Here is a 22,545-nt window from a genome sequence, read left to right as displayed (position 1 = left end):
ATGGCCCACTTCAACATAGCAACCACCAGAACCAATGCCAATTATGTAGAAAACTGCAGCAGAACATGCAACATTCAGTCCACATCCACAAACGCAGTGCAATCAATGTCTTGCGGGGTGATATTCCCCATATATAAATCGTTTTTGTGACAAGAACAGAGGAGGCATTTCCGATTGAGACTTTCATGAATTGCACCCATCCCTAGGACCCATTTGTCCTCAACAGATGGATTCACATTCAAACCGTTCTGTAGTAACCGTACCCGATAATAAACAGTATCCATTTTGTCATAGAAATGACCGATCAAGAACATTAAGGCTCATCAGAAGCCAACCTGATCAAAGCCAAAGATAAAGCCCCATCAACATGCCTTGGATCCGAAATATTTTGATCTCCCATCATTTTAACCTCTCTTTCTGTGGGGAAGTACACTTCTTCATTTCCTTTAAAATCAGAGACCTTCAAATCTTTAGTGTAATGCTTTATGGCTTCACGCTTGGTTGATTCATGCTTCTCTGCTAGTGTCAAAATGCAAGAGAACCTCAAGTGATAAGTTACTACAGTTTTAACCATCTTGAAGTTGTGACAGCAGCAGAAGAAATCAAGCCACCTTCTCCCTACACCTGCATACCACTTGATAATATCAGTATCTTCAAGAGCAATGAGTAACTTCATCGATCCAGGGCGACCCATGTTATTTGTAAAACCAACCATCTTGACTGCCTTCCTGACAAGTTCTATTGGTGCATCAACTTTCATACACAGCCTCGTCAAATCCTCAACCGTGCTCTTGGCATATTTCCGTTCCTCTTCCTCCTCCACTATCCTTTCTTCTTTCTCTAATGCCTTTCTAGCTTGGACTGGACTCAAATACTTGTCAACTTGCTCTTGGAAGTTGGAACTTATCATAAGCATCAACCAGATCTTGGGGTAATTGATCTCTAATGTGCCTTAAAGAAAGAAAATCGCTTGCTGTAAGCATCTGATGCCACTCCCAACGCTCTTCCAAGAAATCTTGGACAACTTCATCAGTCCAAGTTCTGAAGATTTCTCAAACCTCATTTTCAATTTGAAAGTCAAATTTAGACCCATCACTTTGCTTCAACTTCTTAAAAACATGCTGCAATATCTTCATCCCCAGTATTTTCTCCGTCATGGGAGGATGCAAAACTAAAGGTGGAATCGCTTGTAGTTCCATTCTTAGATAACTAAAGTTCTCAGATACTACACTATGTATTGCCGTTTTCATTTTATCAACCCTCAAAACTAACCTACCTTCTAAATATTTCAAAACCCAATTCTCAAAGTCCAAGGTCAACATCTTCGACCCCGACGTTATCACTAATATTCATCCAAATAGCTGACCACATACGTCTTCACTGGCTTATAAAACAGGCCAGACATCCAAACAAGCTGCTCCGATTTAAACTTTGGATTCTCCTGAAATTTCTGAAGGCGCGTATCTTGAATTTATTTATCAAACCCATTAAAATAAATATTAATCAAAGCTTTCTTGAGGAAACCCCCTTCCTAAGTAACAACCACCCAATTCAATTCTCACCACCTCACACTCAAACAACCTCTTTATTAAACCAATCAAAGAACCATCTTTTATTTTCTCTTCAATAAATAAACACAACATCAAACCTTTCTCTATCAAATGAGACACTAAACCACCAACTAGGATTCTCTACCGAGTTCTTAAGGTACCTAGTGGCGGTGTGGCGTCCCATACCGACACGCCCACCTTAAGAAAAAGTTACAAACTGCTCATCATACACAATTTCCAATACCAACCTAATAGTTTCAATCAAAACCTTTAGTTTCAAGTTGGGCAAGACCAAGGACTCAACTTTCTTTCTTGAGGGTAGCATTGTGACACAACAAGCCTCAATATCGAACCGATTGTCGCAGAGCTGACTGCCCATTTCTTCGATGTCGAATCACTTTGAGACTGAGTGGAGAAGGGACTGCGAGTCAGTCAAGGGAGCTGAGCCTGAAACCATTGTTGGGTTGTGGAGTGGTGATGTTCTGGCAGGCAGTGAAGAGGACACTGGGCAAAGCGATGACGTTTGAGACAAGGTTGGAGAACTTGCCTTGAGAGTATTGGGTGAGAACTAAGGCTTGGAGGGCTGAATTCAAGTGGCTTTATTCTTCTGAGGTGAATAAGCATTGAGACAATGAGAACTAAGAAGAGAGAAGTGGAAGTTTTGGATTTTGAAATTGTGCCTGAGTTCGAAATTGGAGATAGTAGCTGGCCAGATTTTCCCAAATAGCAAACTTTTTTATTTGTTTTTTAAATTACGTTTTTATATTGGTTTTATAAATAAACTCTCTAGTCTCTACTGTTCAAAAACCAACGTAAATGTTAAAAAAGTAATGTGTAATGAAAAGAACTTTTAGCTGATAAAAAAAGTGGTTAAAATAGTCAAATATTACGTTTTGGCAAAATTTGTAACAAACTAGTACTATTTCAGAAATATTTAGTAATTTACCACTTTTTTAGTACTCGAGTTTTACAAAATAGAGTTCTAAACAATACTCGAGTTCAGTGAACTAGAGTTCTTAGTGAGTCATCAGCGTGGCACTACTGACCTGAAATTTGTGTAATTAAAAAAAATAATGTGGTACTCGAACTTTATACAATCGAGTACCTTGTTTTTTTTCTTCTTTTTTTTGGGGCTTGTGGGTATGGTTCCTGGCCATCTTCTTTGACAATTCATGAAGAACATTTAATGCAAGCTCTTACATTTCTTCACGCATGAAACTTCTTGAATATCATGCATCTTCCTAACATGGGTATGCAAGCCATTTAATAGTTTGTTGGCTAATGTCAAGCCACTAAGTTTGACTATTCAAGTCATTCCAACAGAAACAAAAAGTAGTAAAAAAAAAAAAAAACAACAACAACAACAACAAGGTACTTGACTACACTAAGTTCGAGTATTATAAAGAGATACTCGATTTCAATAATATCAAGTACCACATTATTTTTTTAAATTATACAAATTCCAGATCAACAGTGCCACGCTGACGACTCACTAAGAACTCAAGTACTAAAAAAGTGATAGATTGCTAAATATTTTCTGAAATTGTGCTAGTTTGCCACAAATTTTGCCAAAATGTGGTATTTGGCTATTTTCACCTTTGCATTCTTCCAAAAAATAATAATAATAAATTTATGAGTTGCATACATCCACACATTTACCTCATAAATGGAACGGTCTAAACGTGTAATTTTCTAAGCGGTATGGTGAAAAAATTAAAGTTAATATGCTCTCTTATTAGAAATTGATATTATTTTAACCATAAATGAATGGTATAATTGTTAGCTGGTAGGTGTACTAATATTTTAGTCTCAAACACATCCCTAACCACACGAATAGCTTGCTAATTCCCAAACCCTCAATTCTTTCCCTCACGAGAAAGGCATCCTACCTTTTCTATTTATGAAAATTGTACATTTTCTATTTATGAAAATTAGTGTATAGCCTCATGTATATGCACGGGTACAATTAAAAATTAAAAACAATCACAATTATATGGTTTTTTTTTTTTTTTGAAAGGACAATTATATGGTTCAAATTATATATTTTTTGAAAAAGAGGTTCAAATTATACCTAATATTAGCTTACACTTTTTTTTAAAATCATACACTTTTAATATATGTAATAGTTTCTCGTTATATATAGGGAAAATTATACTTTGCCCACCTGTAGTTTGCCTGAAAAACACTTTGCCTACCTATGGTTTAAAAATTGACACTTTACCCATCTAAGGTAAGTTTTATTTATCTGTTTTTCTTGTGGCAACACTTCAATAATAAACACTTTACCCCCATCCATGAAAATTGGGCACAATTTGTTGAATAGAGGTTCAAATTATACCTAGTATTAGCTTACACTTCTTCTTTTTTAAATCATACATTTTTAATATATGTAATATTTTCTCATTATATATATAGGGAAAATTATACTTTGCCCACCTGTGGTTTGCCTGAAAAACACTTTGCCTACCTATGGTTTAAAAATTGACACTATACCCACCTAAGGTAAGTTTTATTTATCTGTTTTTCTTGTGGCAACACTCCAATAATAAACACTTTACCCCCATCCATGAAAGTTGGGCAAAATTTGTTGAATAGTATCCTTTAAGGAAAATTTTAGGTGAATAACATGCGTTTGAAGTAATTTAGTTATGTAGATTATTTTTTGAACTCGAGTTTATCAAACCAACCCAAAATCGAGTTTGGCAAACTCGAGTTCCAAAATTTGTTGAATAGTAACTTTTAAGGAAAATTTTAGATGAATAACATGCATTTGAAATAATTTAGTTATGTAGATTGTTTTTTGAACTCGAGTTTATCAAACCAACCCAAAATCGAGTTTGGCAAACTCGAGTTCCAATTGATAGTTGTAGGGTCTCGATTTTCAGTCCAAGCCCAAAACGTATGGGATGTTGGCCCAATGAGCCCAATACAATAAATTTGTAGAAAGTGGGTTGAAGAACTAGGTCCTAATGAATTGAACAATGGATAGGTTTAATTTGAATGACTGTCAAACACAAATAAGAGATTTGATCTTAATATATTTTCAGTCTGAGGAGGTCCTCCTTGTATAAATTAATCACAAATGAATGCAAAGATAATTTAGATTGCTACAGTCTTTTTTCTCTCTATTTCTTGCCCTCCTCTTCCATGAAGAGCCTTTCACATTATATATCCTCCTTTAGACCATCCTCATCCTACACTTGTCGATCATCCGAGCCCTTACTTGAGTACCTGTCCCATCAGACACCCTCTCTGGCATTCTGTAAGTTGTGGTAGCCAAGGTAGCACTGTTCAGAAGTTTTCTCCACATAAATGCGACCAGAAAAGTAGCTGCAGTGCATTTAATGCGGTGGTGGCAGCTTTCCCTTAGATATTTTTAGATTTCCTTCCTTTTCGTACATTCATAAGGCATGTCACTATCATTGGAGCTTCTTGGAGGATCACTTTATTTGCTGGAGTACGTACTTTAAACTATATTCATCATATCCGAGGAAGGGCTCCTCCTCGGACCACTTTTCATTCGTTCCCCACTTATGAGACTTTAACTGGGAACTTGTAACAACTATTTGCTCCTCCTCGGACCTATCAATGTCTTCGGACAAAGACCAAGGCCCAACTTATGGTTTTGGGCCCTTTATCCCTACAGTAGTCATCTGAAGTGGATTTAAAAAATAAATAAATAAATAAAAACCGTGTGGAACTCAAGTTTAGTAAACTCAAGTTCTAGGCCCTTCTTTTTCACTCCTCTTATGAAGCGTCCACCGCTTCTTACTTCCATGTTCCAACCGCTTCTCACTTCCAAGTTCCAACAAAAAAAGTCAAGCCTATTTGAAATTCGAAGCATTGGTTTGAATTTAGTCTGCATTTGGTTTCACTTGTCAAAAAGCAAATGATTAAAGCTGAACCTTTTTGAAATTTGAAGCACTGACTTTGACCGAAAATAAAACAAAGCGTCCAAAGAAATAGTGTGTTAGTGTTTTGTGAATTAATTTTTACAGTCTAGAAAAAAACAGTTTACATAACTAAGAGCCCGTTCGGTAGCAATGTTTAAGTATTGTTGTTCAGTTTTCAATATTGTGAAAATACGTGTTTGAATGTTACTAGGGACGGAGCCGGGACTTGAAGTTGTGGGGCAGCTCTTATGGTTGGCTTTACTGCTTCTTTTGCTAGGTAAAGGTTGTTTGTTTTGAGTAAAATTGGTTAATTATGCTTAATTATTTTTAACTTTACTATTGGTAATTTTTGTTATTGCGCTAATTTTTTTGGGCTTGTATATTTTGTTTTAGATTTTAAATCTATAAATTTTTTAATGGCCTTTAAATGAGAAAAATGCTAGAGCTACAAATTCTTTTACAAATTGCTTATATGGCAAGTGATTATTGGCAAGTAAAAAAGTAATGTAAGTGGTTATTGTAGACTGTAAAGAAGGTTTGCAGAAGATCCCAAGAGCTAGAATACAGCATTGTTATAGGGAGTTAAACAAGTGTGCCGACACTCTTGTTAGAAGAGGCGCCTTACTTTCTCAAGATTTTGTAATTTTCCATTTCCCCCTAGTTGATGTTTCTCTTTTGATTAACCTTGATGCTGTTAGGACTGTATGAGCGTCAATGCTCTTTTGTTGATGTTTTTAAGTTTATGAAATTATCCTAATTACCCAAAAAAAAAAAGGGATGTAAGTGGTGGGTCCAAATGCGAACCAATAAGACTTTGTACCTTAAATATTTGTAAAAATGTTGTAGATAAGTTTGTGTCTATAATATTACTTTAAAAAGAATCAATGATATTGTTAAGAAGGGTAAAATGTAATTTTATTGAATAAAATTGCTAAAATTAGTATTTGTGTGTATATATATATTTTAATAAAAAATTTGGGGGGGGGGGGGCCATTGTCCCCCCAGTCAATATATGCCTCCGCCCTTGAGTGTTATAGAAATACATGTCAGAAGTGTTAATGTTGTTTAAACACTGTAAACTGTTGTTTAAATAACAGTACCAAACAGCTCTTAAATAACTTCAAACACATGTTATTCACCTAAAATTTTCCTAAAAAGTTACTATACAGAAAGGAAAACAGAAAGGGCGGGTTCTGATTTTCAAACTTTTCTTCCAAAAAATTCGTTGTTTCATTAATCTTGTACCTTTGTTGGGTGATACAGAGACTAAATTGTTGCGTGTTGCCAGAAGAATCTGTCTATATTGTACGATTGTCCTTCCTCCAAGAATATCAAGCGTTTATTATTAGAAATTAATTCCACATTAATGTCTTGATTATTGTACTGTACGAAACAATGGCTTCCTAATAAAATTCTGGATTTCAGTCCAGTATGGGTGTGTTTGGATTGAACTTATTTTGCTGAAACTGAAAACTGAAAACTGAAAACACTGTAGCAAAATAATTTTTAAATGTGTGAATAGTGCTGTGGGACCAATTTTTAATGAAAAACTGATAAAAAATGAAATTTGTGGGTCCATGAACAGTGCACGGACCCACTGATGGACAGAAAAGTAAAAAAAACAAGGCCAAACAGTACTGAACAGTACTCTACTGTTGCGCTTATCCCCTGAAACGCGTGTAGAAAAAAAAAAAACGCAAAACGCAAAAGTAAAACTCAGACGTGGATCCAAACTTACACTATAGTTGTAATATAAAGATGTTTTGCGTACTTAGAAAATTATTTAAAACCTTCCAGCCTAGATCTGTGGCCTGCGAGCATGGTTCACTTCACGAAATGTGGCACCTAATAATGATTTTTTGGCACCTATCCCACACCAGCAAAGCCTATGAAAATTGAAAAGTAAGGGGAGGAAATGATGTGTTTGTGTGCGGAAAAGATATTAAAAGTAAGAGGAGGAACTCAACAACATTACTCAATACTAGGACCTGTTTGGTGAGTGAGTTCAAACTCACATTTTCACATTTTAAATAACATTACACACTTTTTCATCTACACGTATTTCAAAAAGCTCCAAACAACAATTCTCAAACTACTCTACCAAACACCCCCAGTATTTTTAATTTTAACAAGAATAATATTATGATTGTTCTTAATTTTTTACAAAACCTAACTTTTAAATCTTCTTTTTTCTTCATTTTTTTAGGTTTTTTTTTTTTTTTTTTAATTTTGAGAGAAGAGAGATATAAAAGAATAGCAAAATAAAAATTTACTCATATTTTTAACAGATGTGAATAACGGAAGACAAACAGAGTTTACCTCTGGTGGGTAAAGTGTCAATTTTTAAACCATAAACAAGCAAAGTGTTTTTCGGGCAAAACACAGAGGGTAAAGTGTAATCTCTCTCTCTCTCTCTCTCTCTCTCTCTCTCTCTCTCTCTCTATATATATATATATAAAATTTAAAATTTAATTGATTTTAAATTCTTCGGCTTTTGCATTCAATAATTCACTTGCCACAAAAATAAAAAAACTTAGATGAACATGTGGTAGAAAATTGGACTCAAGTTGAAATCTAATTTAAAATCTAATTGAATTTGGACTCTTCGATTTTTACACTCAATAATTTTTTTGGCACAAAATTTTAAATTAAATGAGACACGTAGCGCAAAATTGAAAATTCAATTAAAATCTAATTGGATTTTCTCTAAACTTTGGCTATATATATATATTGTGGGGCCAAGGAATTTGACAACTCCGGCTCATTTTATACTGAGCCCAAGACCCACGCCGAGGAGGGAGAAATGGCCGAGGACGAACAAAGAAAGCCCAAATAGCCTAGAAACGTTGCCAAGGACAATCCCGTTCTCGACATCCCAAATCCCAGGAGGAAAGAATAGCATGCCAGTAAAGGCAGCCTCCTAGAGCGCCCCCAGGAGAAGGAAAAGTACAGTAAGATACCCATGGACGTATGGTGTAGGAGCAATTCAAGGAGAAACTGTCACCTCCGCATTGAATGCACCCAACTAACGTTCTGGCCGCATTAATGAGGAAATAACCCCTGAACAATGCGGCCTTGGTTGCCGCAACTCATAGAAGGTTTGGGAAGGTGGCTGATGGGACGAGTACTCGAGTAATGACCTGCATGATCAACAGGTGGAGGGTCAAGATCGACTGAAAAGAAGTATATAATGTGAGAGGCCCTCCAAGAATCAGGATCACGAAAAAAGAGCAAGAGGAGAGAAAAAAGAGAGACAATAGTAGTTTGTTTGATCTTGGAAACCTCTGTAACCTAGTACTGAAGGAAGAAGAAGAAGGATACTAAGTCCCTCGGACGAAACGCCCGAGGACAAAATTTCATGCTTTAACCCATGTCCTTGTTATTCAGCCTACATGTAACCGTGCCTAGTTGTTATAGTCCAAACTAAGACCTAGTTCTTAAACTCATTCTCTACAAATTTATTGTATTGGGCTTGTTGGGCTTGAGACCATTCTTCCAACGGTAGAATTGTTTGAACCCAATCCCTACAATTAGCGTCGTCTGTGGGAAGAACTTGTGTGTTAGTAAGGGCAACAATTAGGCATGGTAGGATCAGGCCCTCATCAAGCAGGCTCCCATCGGCCCGAACCAGCCAAATCCCAACAACAGGGTAACTTTCCTAACCCCGAACGTGATCGAAATGAAGAGAATGGAAGGTTTCGAGAGGGAAGCGTAAACACCACTCAAACCAGCAAAAGCTACTCTCGCGCGGGCAACCACGTGCTTCAAAGACAAAATAACAACCGGGCCCCACAACCAAGGAAAGTTAGAAGCCATATGTCTCAGAAACAGAACGATAAACGGGCCATGCAACAAGAGATAGACGATTTGAAGAGAAAGCTGCACCATGCACAGCAAAGGCGATCTCGTTCTAGGCCTAACATGCCTTCTAACGATGAAAGTGACGATGACTATAGACGAAGATCGAGGACTCCCCCAAGTGAGACATTTTCTCATGAAGAAGAGTACTACCGGAGGCGTAGGCGCAGAAGCCCATCTCCTAGGGGCTTGGGAAACGATGCCATGAGCAGGGCATTGGATTAACTCTTCAAGTCGCCTTTCACGCATCACATAGAAGAGGCCATACTTCCTCGACGGTTCCGACAGCCAACCTTCGCCATTTACAACAGTAAAACAAACCTTATGAAGCATATGAGCCAGTTCAACCAAAGGATGGATGTCCATTCTAAAAACAAGGCGTTTATGTGCAAGGTCTTCCCATCTAGTTTGGGACCAGTGGCGATGAGGTGGTTTAATGGCCTGAAGACGAATTCCATAGATTCATACAGGCAACTGACCTAAGCTTTTGGGTCTCGCTTCGTTTCAAACAGCAGAGCTCTTCGGCCTTTGAGTGCTTTGTTGTCGCTTTCCATGCATGATGGAGAAACCCTAAAAGCCTACTCAAACAGATATTGGGAGACGTACAATTAAATGGAAGACAATTTTGAAGATGTCGCCATTATCAACTTCAAAAATAGTCTCCTAGCCGACCACGACTTGAGGAAGTCTCTAATTGGCAAGCCTGCCACCAGTATGCGCCAACTGATGGATCGGATCGATAAGTATAAACGAGTAGAGGAAGACCAGTTGCAAGGTAGAGGAAAAGAGAAGGTTATCCCTTAGGAGAGTAGGGATTTCAGGTCGAACTAGTATAATAGCAACTGCCTGAGGAGAGATTTTGTAGGGCAACCCGGAACAACCAACACACAGACTGTCAATGCTGTATTCCGAGAATCAGTACATCGGGTGTTGGAGAAAATCAAGAACGAGCCATACTTTAGGTGGCCGAATAAGATGGCAGGAGAGTCCTCGAGGCGCGATCAAAACTTTTATTGCTAATACCACCAGGACCACGGACATACCACGGAGAACTGCAGGAACCTCTAGAATTACCTGGACCAGCTGGTCCGGGAAGGAAAGTTGAAGCACCTGTTGCATCATTTCAGTGGTCATCAAGTCCAGGCCCATCAAGAAGCCAAGAGGGATGTTGCCCTAAGGCCACTCGCAGGGACGATCAATGTGATCGTGGCCGCACTAGGAAGAACAGGCACGCGCCCCTCACGAGTGTTATCGGTGGCTCAACTGCCTGCCGAGGAGTCCCAGCCAGGGCCGAAGAGGGCCAGAATGGACCTACGTCCCGTCTTGAGTTTTTCAGAAGAGGACAAGATCGGAACCATCCAACCCCATGACGATGCGCTGTTGATCACTCTCAAAATTGGGGACTACGACGTGAAAAGAGTGATGGTAGATGGGGCAGTGCGGCCGAGGTTATGTACCCTAACCTCTACAAGGGGCTGGAGTTAAAACCAGAAGATTTGACGCCCTATAACTCCCTTCTGATGAGCTTCGACGGGAAGCTTGTCATTCCAAAGGGCATGATTAGGCTGCCCATTCAAACCGGCTCAGAAATAGTGGAAGTGAACTTTATCGTGGTGGACACTTACTCCCCCTATACAACCATCGTCGGTAGGCCCTGGCTCTATACCTTAGGGGCTGTTGCCTCCTCGTTGCATCAGAAGATGAAATTCTCGTCAGGGGACCAAGTTCTCAAAATCCGTGGTTGCCAACCCACGGCGAGGCAATGTGTGGTAACGGCCGTCTCACATCGGCTCGATGCGGAATCCTCGGCCTCTGCTGAGAAGAATTTATAGCAATCAAGGGCCCCGGTTTCGCCCCCTGACACAACTGTCGAGGAGGTGAAATGCGAGGATTTAAAAGAGGTGGTCATTGGCGGCGACCCGAAGAAATTCTTTCGAGTAGGGGCTCAGTTGCCTTTTCAGGAGAAGGAGGAGCTGATTGAGTTTCTTAAAAGAAATATTGATGTATTTGCATGGGATGCCTGCGATGCCCCCCGGATTGACCCAACCTTCATCTATCATCATCTCAATGTCAACCCGACCATCACTCCCAATAAGCAACAACCCTGTCGCCCGTCAAGAAAGCATGCCGATGCGATTAGGGATGAAGTGGCGAAGCTTAAGCGTGCTGGGGCAATCAAAAAGGTCTTTTACCCCGAATGGCTGGCCAACACTGTGGTGGTCAAGAAGAAAAGCGGGAAATGGCGGGTTTGTGTGAACTTCACAGACCTAAATAAAGCGTTCCCAAAAGACCCGTTCCCTATGCCTCAGATAGACCAGCTAGTGGACGCGACAGCAGGCCATCCTCGAATAAGCTTCTTAGATACCTTTCAAGGCTATCATCAAATACCACTAGCACTGGAGGATCAGGAGAAAACAGCCTTCGTGGCACCAATTGGGAATTACCACTACAAGGTAATGTCATTCGGTCTGAAGAACGCAGGGTCCACTTATCAACGGATGATGACAAGAATGTTCGAGCCACAGTTGGGCAAGAGCATCGAAATCTATGTCGATGATATGGTGGTGAAGAGTAAAGTGGTGTCCGAGCATTTAGGGGACCTCGGCAGCACCTTTGGCGTCTTAAGAAAGCATAAGCTACGCCTAAATGCTTCCAAATGCTCATTTGGCGTGGGATCAGGCAAGTTTCCGGGCTACATGGTTACTTATAGGGGAATCGAGGTTAACCCTGACCAGATCAAGGCTATAAATGATTTAAAATCACCACAAAACACAAAGGAGGTCCAAAAGCTTACAGGGATGATCGCAGCCCTTAATCGATTCATTTCCAGGTCAGCGGATAGATGTAGACCGTTCTATCTCTTGATCAACAAGTGGAAGGGGTTTGAGTGGTCTGAGGACTATGTTGTGGCCTTCCAGCAACTCAAGGAATACCTGTCCCAACCACCTATCGTGTCCAGTCCTGAGGTCGATGAAGTCCCATACGCCTATATTGCTGTGGCCCCCCATGCTGTGAGCTTGGTGCTAATACGGGATGACAATGGCCTTCAAAAGCCAGTCTATTACGTAAGCAAGTCGTTGCATGAGGCTGAGATTAGATACTTACCCCTGGAGAAGGCCATACTGGCTGTGGTCCACACCACGCAAAAGCTTCCCCATTATTTCCAAACCCACACAGTGGTTGTACTAACTCAACTACCTTTGAAGTTTGTGCTTCGAACCGCCGATTACACTGGAAGGATTGCCATATGGAGCACAATTCTAGGAGCTTTTGACATCAAATACATGCCTCGGACCTTTATAAAGGGCTAGGTCCTGGCTGACCTGGTGGCCGAATTTACTGAACCACCAGTAAAAATAGTAGCAAAGGAGCGGAACATGGATGGAAAATCGGTTGGAGTAATCTCTACGCCTAGACCCCCATGTTGGAAGTTGTATGTTGATGGCGCAGCAAATTAAAGGGGGTCCAAAGTGGGGCTAGTTCTAATATCCCCTGAGAAAACCATCATAGAGAAATCCCTGAGACTTGGGTTCTCGGCCACGAACAACAAAGCCGAGTATGAGGCCTTGCTATAAGGAATTGCCATGATGCAGAAAATGGGAGGAAAAGCAATGGAGATGTTTTCGGACTCGAGACTAGTAGTGGACTAGGTGAAGGGAGAATTAGAGGCCAGAGATGCAAGGATGCAAGAGTACTTAAGCCAAGTCAAACGCTTGCAGTCGAGTTTCGATCTTTTCAGCTTGTTGCACGTCTCCAGAAGTGGAAACACTCATGCAGATTCACTGGCCACGCTTGCCACCTCCTCGGCAGGGGATCTGCCTCGAATTATTCTCGTCGAGCATCTGGATAGAGCGAATGAAGTAGCCAAAGGCATGGCCCATATCCATGAGGTTATAGTGGGCCCTAGCTGGATGGACCCTATGGTGAAGTTCCTCAAAGATGACATATTGCCCGAGGAAAAATTGGAGGCTGAAAAAATACGAAGAAAAGCTCCTCGGTTCTGGTTGTCCGAGGACCACAAATTGTACAAGCGTTCCTATTCCGGGCCATATTTACTGTGTGTCCACCCTGAGGCATCAGAACTACTGCTTGAAGAGCTGCATGAAGGGATTTGCGGGAGTCACACGGGAGGAAGGTCTCTGTCGCACTGAGCCATTACCCAGGGATATTGGTGGCTGAGGATGCAGAAGGAAGCCCTGGAATATGTTAAAAAGTGTGACCAGTGCCAAAGGTTCGCCCCAAGTATCCATCAGCCAGGCGGGACCCTCAACCCTCTGTCCAGTCCATAGCCGTTCGCCCAGTGGGGCCTAGATATTGTAGGCTCTTTCCCAAAGGCAGTAGGGAATAAAAGATATCTACTGGTCGACACAGATTACTTCACCAAATGGATCGAGGCCGAGCCCTTGGCAAACATTAGAGATGTGGATGCTAAGAAATTCATCTGGAGAAACATTATTACACGATTCAGGGTCCCTCGCACCCTCATTTCAGATAATGGACTCCAGTTTGACAGCAAGGCCTTCAGAAGATACTGCTGCAAGCTAGGAATCACCAACAGGTACTCAACTCCAGCTTATCCTCAAGGAAATAGGCAAGCCGAGGCTGTCAATAAAGTCATAGTCAACGGGCTTAAGAAGAGACTGGATGACGCCAAGGGAAGGTGGGTAGAAGAGCTGCCACACATCTTATGGACCTATCGGACTACACCACGGTGGTCAACAGGGGAGACACCTTTCGCCATGACCTATGGGGCCAAGGCTGTTATCCCTCTAGAGGTAAACGTCTCAATGCTGAGGACGAGCTCCTTCACCCCGGACAATAATGACGAACTACTGGGGAAGAACCTAGATCTGATCAACGAATGAAGAGAAAAGGCAATGATCCAGTTGGCCTATTACCACCAGAAGCTCAAACAGGGATATGATGCCAACGTAAAGCTTAGACCGCTAGCACCAGGAGACTTAGTATTGAGAAAAGTTATGGGTGCTGCCAAGAATCCATCCTGAGGAAAGCTTGGACCCAATTGGGAAGGACCATACCGAATTACTTCAGTAGCAAGAATAGGAGCATACTACCTAGAAGACTTAGATGAAAAAGTTGTACCTCGTCCATGGAATGTAAATAACCTGAGAAGGTATTATTATTAATAAAAGCATTTATCCAGTTCAAATTTTAAGTCTATCCTGATTATATGTCTTGCATTCTGGCAACCGTCTAAGTACTAGACAGAACCAAGGTCTTGCATGGTCCTCGAACTCAAACCTATGGGGAAACTAGCTACTTCAAGAAAAACCTAAGTACTAGACAGAACCAAGGTCCTGCATGGTCCTCGGACTCAAACCTATGGGGAAACTAGCTACTTCGAGGAAAACCTAAGTACTAGACAGAACCAAGGTCTTGCATGGTCCTTGGACTCAAACCTATGGGGAAACTAGTTACTTCAAGAAAAACCTAAGTACTAGACAGAACCAAGATCTTGTATGGTCCTCGGACTCAAACCTATGAGGAAACTAGCTACTTCGAGGAAAACCTAAGTACTAGACAGAACCAAGGTTTTGCATGGTCCTCGGACTCAAACCTATGGGGAAACTAGCTACTTCAAGAAAAACCTAAGTATTAGACAGAACCAAGGTCTTGCATGATTCTCGGACTCAAACCTATGGGGAAACTAGCTACTTCGAGATTCGTAAAAGTTGTGGATATGGCCTAAGTGCACGCTCAGTACCTCGGATCATGGGCTCGACCCCTGCCCCCTTAAAAATGTGGGAAGACATAAACTAAGTGTCCCCTTAATGCCGGTGAGTTAGAACTTAAAGTTTAAATTTCAATTACGATAAGTACGCCCGGCAGCAATAGTGTGTATATGGAGCTTAAAGTTTAAATTGGTAGAATCATTTTCTGTCAAATTAAAGTTCACCTTCCCTCATGCCTTGTGTCAAGCGATTCATGGACGAATGGTAATGTTTTATTACCAATCACTTATTTCAATTTTTTGATGATTAGGGTTGTAAAGCTGCTTAGAATAACCAATTTACAAGGCACAAGGTTCACAGTAATAACAATAGTAGTAATAGCAATAAACAGATGTAGTCAAAAGATTTTAATTACAGCAATTCCGAGGTCCTTAAAACAAAAAAGCACTAACTAAAAAAAAAACTAAATTAAAGCTGATACAAAAATTGGCTGGATCCCCTACTTCTTCGACTTTATTTTGGCCCCTTCCTTAGGGAGCTGAGCAGGATTAACCTCAGGACCCTTGGAGACATCAGCCAGGGGAATGGTCTGAAGGGGCTGAACTAAGAGAGCTGGCTCTTCGGCATGAGAGGCTTGAACACTGACTATAGACTCGGCAGCCTCTTGGGGTGCTTCAGGATTCGAACTTTCATGTGTTTCAATCACCCCAAGAAGCTTGCCCCCCTCGGCTAGCTTGTCAGGAGTGGACACGGCCAGAGCAACCTCAGCCTCCTCTGGAGCACTCACAGCCTCGAAGCTGGCAGGGATGGTCTCACGGATGACCGGAGGGTAGTATACCTTCTCCACCTTCCACAGGTCTGATGAAGCCTCAACCCCAGCTTGTTTGAGGGCTTCATTCCAGACCTGGGAGCAGTAAAGCCTGCATACTCCAAGGATTTGAGCCTTGAGAATGGCCTGAGTCTCAGCCACCCCCGAGTCATAAGCCTCTTCCTTGGCTTTCTCCTTGGAGCTCTCGGCCTCCGTCCTGGCGAATTCAGCCTCCGTCTTAGCCCTCAGAGCTTCGTCCCTGGCCCACTCCGCAACGTTTTTGGCTCCCTCCGCCTCAACCAGTTTCTTCTTTAGATCAACGATTTGCTCCTTAGTAATCTTCAGCTGATCTATAGTTTCAAGTAGGCGCTTTGTCTGGCTCTCGGCCTGCCTCTAGGCGCTGGCTAGGCCTGATTCGGCACTATCCCTGGCCCTGGTCATATCCTTCAGCTCCTCCTTGGCCTTAGCGAGGTCAACCTCGGAGTTTTTGAGGGTCCGTACAGCGTCCACGAGCTTGTTACGTTCAAGCTCCAGGGACTTGCTCTGCTCCTTAGCCTCATCCTCTAGCCTATAAGTGGCCTGGACGACCTGCCAATTGGAATAAACACACGACAAATGGGAAATCAAGGAGCATAAATCAACGGAGTCACAAGTGTAAGAAACCTTACCATGCCCAAATACCTCTTAATGTTGAGGAAGACCTCTTGCCTCCTCAGATGCTTCAACTCGACCATATCAGTAGGGAGCAGCAGGGTCCTCTCCAACGTGTTGGCCACATAAGTGCCTTCGCCGCCTTGGAAGTCCCTTAAGGAAGCGTTGTCCATCAACGGCTCTCCATGAAGCATTGGGGCATGAAGCCAAGCCTGGAGCACAGAATAGGCATCGACCTCTTTTCCCTGGCCTTGATGCCCAATCTTTAATTGCTTTTGAGCCCGCGATGCTTCATCTTCCTCTTGAGAGGAGTGAGACTTCCCCCCATCCATTGGTTCTTTACCCTTGGAACTCCTCTTCCTCTTTGGGTCTGTGGGCTCAGGCCGAGGAGGCAGAGTCAATTGGGGAGGAGTAGGAAGTTTAGATCGGGGAATTGGTGGCTACAATCGGGAGAGAGAAGACCTGGTCTAAACAGCTTGAGGCTGTGGTGGAGGAGGGGGAAGATGCTTCAACTCGGCCATATCAGTAGGGAGCAGCAGGGTCCTCTCCAACGCGTTGGCCACATAAGTGCCTTCGCCGCCTTGGAAGTCCCTTAAGGAAGCGTTGTCCATCAGCGGCTCTCCATGAAGCATTGGGGCATGAAGCCAAGCCTGGGGCACAGAATAGGCATCGACCTATTTTCCCTGGCCTTGATGCCCAATCTTTAATTGCTTTTAAGCTCGCGAGGCTTCATCTTCCTCTTGAGAGGAGTGAGACTTCCCCCCATCTATTGGTTCTTTACCCTTGGAACTCCTCTTCCTCTTTGGGTCTGTGGGCTCAGGCCGAGGAGGCAGAGTCAATTGGGGAGGAGTAGGAAGTTTGGATCGGGGAAATGGTGGCTGCGATCGGGAGGGAGAAGACCTGGTCTAAATAGCTTGAGGCTGTGGTGGAGGAGGGGGAAGCTGCTTGGATTGTGACTTCCCTAGTGCATCCTTCCCCGGCTAGGCCTCAATCAGGTTAAACAGGCTGGTTGGGGGCTTTTTCTTAAAGCCCATCTCCGCCTGAAAAGATGTCCCCACTGACAAGAGATCCACCTCAGATAAATCGGGGTCACCCAAGTCACCAGAAGGATTCTCGGACGGACTAACTTGGTCGAACACACCGAATCCTGCTTCGGACAAACTCAAATCACCTTCGGCCTCCGCTGCTTGGTGGGATGAAGAAGAGCCTGCCAACGGGACGCCTTCTGGGACAGGAGATCCTTCGGGAATCAAAAATTCGTGCTCTACTACAGTGATTTTCTAAAGCCAAGGATCGTTAGCTCTGATCACGTGCTTCGGGGCGGCGAATGACTTCTGGATAGGATTGTACCCTAAGATCTTGTGAGCGGCCCTGACTTGGTTGTCAGCTTCGTTTACAAAAACCGCTGCCTTGAGAACAGTCTCTAAATCTCCCCGGTTGGTCAGGTGAAAGTGTCGTTGAAAGGAGTGTGGATCTGCAAAAAGAAAACATGTTCATATTAGTAACCAAACCGTGCAAATCATGATGGCACAGAAGATCAGCCTTCTCCTACTCTCGATACCCCACCTGGTTCCCCTTCCTCTGTTGGGCAATGAAGGCCATCGTGCCACTCCCCAGACACAATGAGAAAATCCTTGTTTAACCCTTTGCTGGACTCGGGGAGGCACTGAATAAGCCGAACCTTATCGTCTCTCATCTTCATATAGTAGGATTTGCCCTTCAGGAGTTGGAGGTTGTAGCACCAATTTACATCGTGATAGGTTAATCTTAGCCCTATTTTCTCGTTTAAAACATCCACACAACCTAGGATCCTAAACACATTAGCAGCGCACTGGGTGGGAGCTAATCGGAAATGCCTAAGGTAATCCTTCATTACTGGCCCCATGGGGATTCTCACACCACCTTCTATAAAGGCGATTAAGGGAATCACCACTTCGCCCTTGTTTCTCCTGAAATGTCATTCCCCTTCCTCACAATACCTCAAACCTACATTGGGGGGTATCCTATAATCGGCGATGAATTTTTCCATAGCCTCTTCAGTCTCAACCAACTTTTTTAATTTACCCATCCCTAGAAACAGCTAAAAAGACTCAGGGAAAGACGAAGGAGGGAGAGGGGTAAGAGGAAAAGAAACTTAGAAGAGAGAAAACGCGAGTTAGGGAGAGAAGAAAACTTACAGAAATGAGGAAAAGCTCCTCGGACAAGCTTTTTATGCTGGAAAGAGACTTGAGTTTGGCTGGAAGTTTGACTGAACTCAGGATATGTGCGCGAGAACTCTTAAGTGCAAAGGTAAAGAGACAAATCAGTTCAAAATGAGTATTTATACCTCCCATTAAAAGTAACTGTGCGGGTTTTCCTGCCCATAAAGGTAAGGAAATCACCACCGTTAGATCACCATTGCACCGTTGAACGTAGGGAGCACAAAGCTGCCAGAATTTAATGAAGACACACTTCACATACCAAGGTGCCAGGAACGTGTCTTAGGCAAACGAAGAGACTCTGGCATTGATGGAGGACAAGACTTGACAAGCCATGACAAAGGCCCAATGTCACCAAAACCCTCCTCTCCGTCCGAGGAGCCGGACAGCAAGATTTTGAGGGGCTATTGTGGGGCCAAGGAATTTGACAACCCTGGCCCATTTTATACAGAGCCCAAGACCCATGTCGAGGAGGGAGAAATGGCCGAGAACAAACAAAGAAAGCCCAAATAGCCTAGAAACGTTGCCGAGGACGATCCTGTTCTCGGCATCCCAAATCCCAGGAGGAAAGAATAGCATGCCGGTAAAGGCAGCCTCCCAGAGCGCCCCCAGGAAAAGGACAAGTACAGTAGGATACCCATGGACATATGGTGTAGGAGCAATTCAAGAAGAAACTGTCACCTCCGCATTGAATGCACCCAACTAACGTTCTGGCCGCATTAATGAGGAAATGACCCCTGAACAGTGCAGTCTTGGTTTTCGCAACTCACAGAGGGTTTGGGAAGGTGGTTGATGGGACGAGCACTCGAGTAATGACTTGCATGATCAACAGGTGGAGGGTCAAGATTGACTGAAAAAAAATATATAATGTGAGAGACCCTTCAAGAATCAGGATCACGAAAAAAGAGCAAGAGGAGAGAAAAAGGAGAAGATGATAGTAGTCTGTTTGATCTTGGAAACCTCTGTAACCTAGTACTAAAGGAAGAAGAAGAAGGATAACAAAATTTCATGCTTTAACCCATGTCCTTGTTATTCAGCCCACATGTAACCGTGCCTAGTTGTTATAGTCCAAACTAAGACCTAGTTCTTAAACTCATTCTCTACAAATTTATTGTATTGGGCTTGTTAGGTTTGAGACCATTCTTCCAACAGTAGAATTGTTCGAACCCAGTCCCTACATATATGTATAGCATTCTACCAGAAGTATGGTGATACAATTTGGGATAAATAATGAGAGACATCTAGAGTATATTTTCAAAACAATAAAGTTTTGCTACTAATTTGATTGTAGCTAATGGCTAAAATTCCTTTCAATATCTTTTTATTATATATGAATTTTGACAAATGAACTATTAGATTTCATTTTTTTTCTTTATTCTATTCAAAATAATATTACACTCCAAGCTATCAAAATTTAAAAGTTTATTATTATATAGACTATTCTCTTTTTTAAAGGAATATACCCAGTAAAGCAAATTCCAAATTATTGCACTCCGTGATTTTTTATTTTTTTATTTTTTTTCCAATTTTTGGTACCAAAAGAAATAGGCTACTAAAATTTTGAAATAAAATCTAAGATTAAGGGGCTTAGAAGCCATTATGAAATGTACCAAACATTTGCTTAAATATAATTGTACGGTAGGTATAAGCCAAGCCCTTAAATATAATGTATTGTTTGAATGTGTAAATCATATCATTCATTTTATGAGTTGCATTCTTCTAAAAAAAAAATTATGAGTTGCATACATCCACACATTTACCTTATAAATGGAACGATCTAAACGTGTAATTTTCTAAGTGTTATGGTGAAAAAATTAAAGTTAATATGCTCTCTTATTAGAAATTGATATTATTTTAACCATAAATGAATGGTATAATTGTTAGCTGGTAGGTGTACCAGTAGGGATGGCAATGGGGCGGGGCGGGGCCGAAGGATGGGGTCTTCGTCCCCGCCCCGCATGGTTTTATCTTGCCCCATCCCCGCCCCGCCCCGCATGACGGGGAATACTTTCTCACCCCATCCCCGCCCCTTGGGGCCCCACGAAGCCCCGCCCCACCCCGTAACACTCTACTTTTTGTTAATTTACCCTACAACTAGTACAATTTTTTTAATAAAACCTATTTCATTAATAAAAATATACTTGAAATTACAACTAAATTTATCTCATCAAATCAAATCAATTTTTAGAAAAAATTGAATAATATATCCAAGTGTTTATCAAGACAATCATTAAAAAATAAAAATAAATAAAAATCTCATAGTATAACACAACAAAATAAAGGTAGAGAATCACATTGGGTAGAATAAAATATGCTAATATTAATATGTTTGTTTAAATAGTAGAGTTTTAGAGCATGAAAATTTTACAATTATAACTTTTAGTAACGCGGGGCGGGGTGGGGATGGGGAGGGGCGGGGCGGGGTGGGTCTAAAAAGCCTAAACCCATCCCCGCCCCGCTCCGTGGTGCGGGGCTAAAATCTTGCCCCATCCCCGCCCCATCGCCTTTGCGGGGCGGGGAAAACCCGCGCGGGGCGAAGCGGGGAGGGGCGGGTTAAGCGGGGCGGGGAAAAATTGCCATCCCTATACCAGGATTTTATTCTCAAACACTACCCTAAAGAGTACACACGAATAGCTTGCTAATTCCCAAACCCCCCACTTCTTTCCCTTGTAAGAAAGGCATTGTACCTTTTCTATTTATGAAAATGGTAAGAGGACACACGAATAGCTTGCTAATTCCCAAACCCCCCCCCCCCAACTTCTTTCCCTCATGAGAAAGGCATTATACCTAATGGGGGGTATTTCTAACCTTGTGCCCAGGCACGTCATACATAGGCATTGACGACACCTACAAGTCCCTCAGTCCCACATTAGCGGGCGAAGAGCCTAAAGTCATGCAAAGAGACAGGACCACATTATAAGATTGACGAACGAAAATCCCGTCGGACGAAGGAGAGGCCGACGGGGCGCGCAAAAGCCCGATGGAGCGAGCATGAAGCTGACGGTTCCCACGGAGTCTTGGTCCCCACAAAAACCCATATTAGGAAATATCTTGTGTATCACGCAAAGTGAATCTGCTACGAAGTCGCATCTCCCTCATATGGAAAAACACCCTGCAATCTCAGAAACCCTAAGTACCAAATCTTCTCCATAAGGAAAGATCCCTACACTTGAGGGATCTGGTCTTACCATTAAACTGCTATGTAAGCAGGAGACCTTCTCAAATACGTAAAAAATCTCTAGCTCTCTCACTATAGAGTTCTTGGAGATGTCTCATTTACTAACTTGACCTTCAGAGGGTTTTTGGCCGATATCACACCGGTGCCTTCTGTTTGGTCCATTTTGTTTTCATTCCACAAGTACCCATTGGAGTGCTTTGGAGCTTACAACTCACTGACGATTTCAGCACATTATCAGTACCATTTTTATTTAGGGAAACTAGTGTGTAGCTAGAGGACACACAAATAGCTTGCTAATTACCAAACCCCCCCCCCAACTACTTTCCCTCGCGAGAAAGGTGTTATACCTTTTCTATTTATGGAAACTAGTGTGTAGTCCCGTGCATATGCACGAGTACAATTAAAAATAATCACAATTATATGGTTCAAATTATATATGGCATTAGTATACACTTTTTTTAAATCGTACATTTCTAATATATGTAATGGTTTCACATTATATATAAATGGTTTAGAATTTAATTGGTTTTAGACTTCTGTTTTTGCACCCTTCACTTGCCACAAAAAAAAAATTTTAAATGGACTTGTGGTGAAAAATTGGACTCCAATTAAAATTTAATTTAAAATCTAATTGGATTTGGGCTATTTGATTTTTATACTCAATAATTCTCTTGGCAAAAAATTTAAAGAGACACATAGCACAAAATTGAGAATCT

General features: G+C 41.9%; 2 protein-coding genes across 2 annotated transcripts; one reads left to right on the top strand and one right to left on the bottom strand.

Annotated features, from left to right (window-relative positions):
* Positions 1 to 249: 249 nt before the first annotated feature.
* LOC115969509 (nuclear intron maturase 3, mitochondrial-like) lies at positions 250 to 1,503 on the bottom strand. The gene has a single exon (XM_031089174.1). It carries the CDS (start codon positions 914 to 916, stop codon positions 314 to 316), a length of 603 nt encoding a protein of 200 aa, XP_030945034.1. The 5' UTR covers positions 917 to 1,503; the 3' UTR covers positions 250 to 313.
* Positions 1,504 to 12,984: 11,481 nt separating this feature from the next.
* LOC115966929 lies at positions 12,985 to 14,166 on the top strand. Its single transcript, XM_031086056.1, has 2 exons — positions 12,985 to 13,436; positions 13,770 to 14,166. Exons 1-2 carry the CDS (start codon positions 12,985 to 12,987, stop codon positions 14,164 to 14,166), a joined length of 849 nt encoding a protein of 282 aa, XP_030941916.1.
* The last annotated feature ends 8,379 nt before the right edge of the window (positions 14,167 to 22,545 follow it).

This window comes from Quercus lobata, chromosome 11, assembly GCF_001633185.2.
Source record: "Quercus lobata isolate SW786 chromosome 11, ValleyOak3.0 Primary Assembly, whole genome shotgun sequence".
Classification (NCBI taxonomy): domain Eukaryota; kingdom Viridiplantae; phylum Streptophyta; class Magnoliopsida; order Fagales; family Fagaceae; genus Quercus; species Quercus lobata.
The sequence above is the reverse complement of the archived record's forward strand: the minus strand, read 5'-3'. Positions and strand labels throughout refer to the sequence as shown.

Bases quoted from the DNA above. Each gene is read 5' to 3' on its own strand.
- LOC115969509 (XM_031089174.1), bottom strand. From the start codon at position 916: ATGCTTATGATAAGTTCCAACTTCCAAGAGCAAGTTGACAAGTATTTG.
- LOC115966929 (XM_031086056.1), top strand. From the start codon at position 12,985: ATGCAAGAGTACTTAAGCCAAGTCAAACGCTTGCAGTCGAGTTTCGAT. The intron at 13,437-13,769 runs GTCTCTGTCGCA...TACACGATTCAG, and splicing joins GGGAGTCACACGGGAGGAAG to GGTCCCTCGCACCCTCATTT.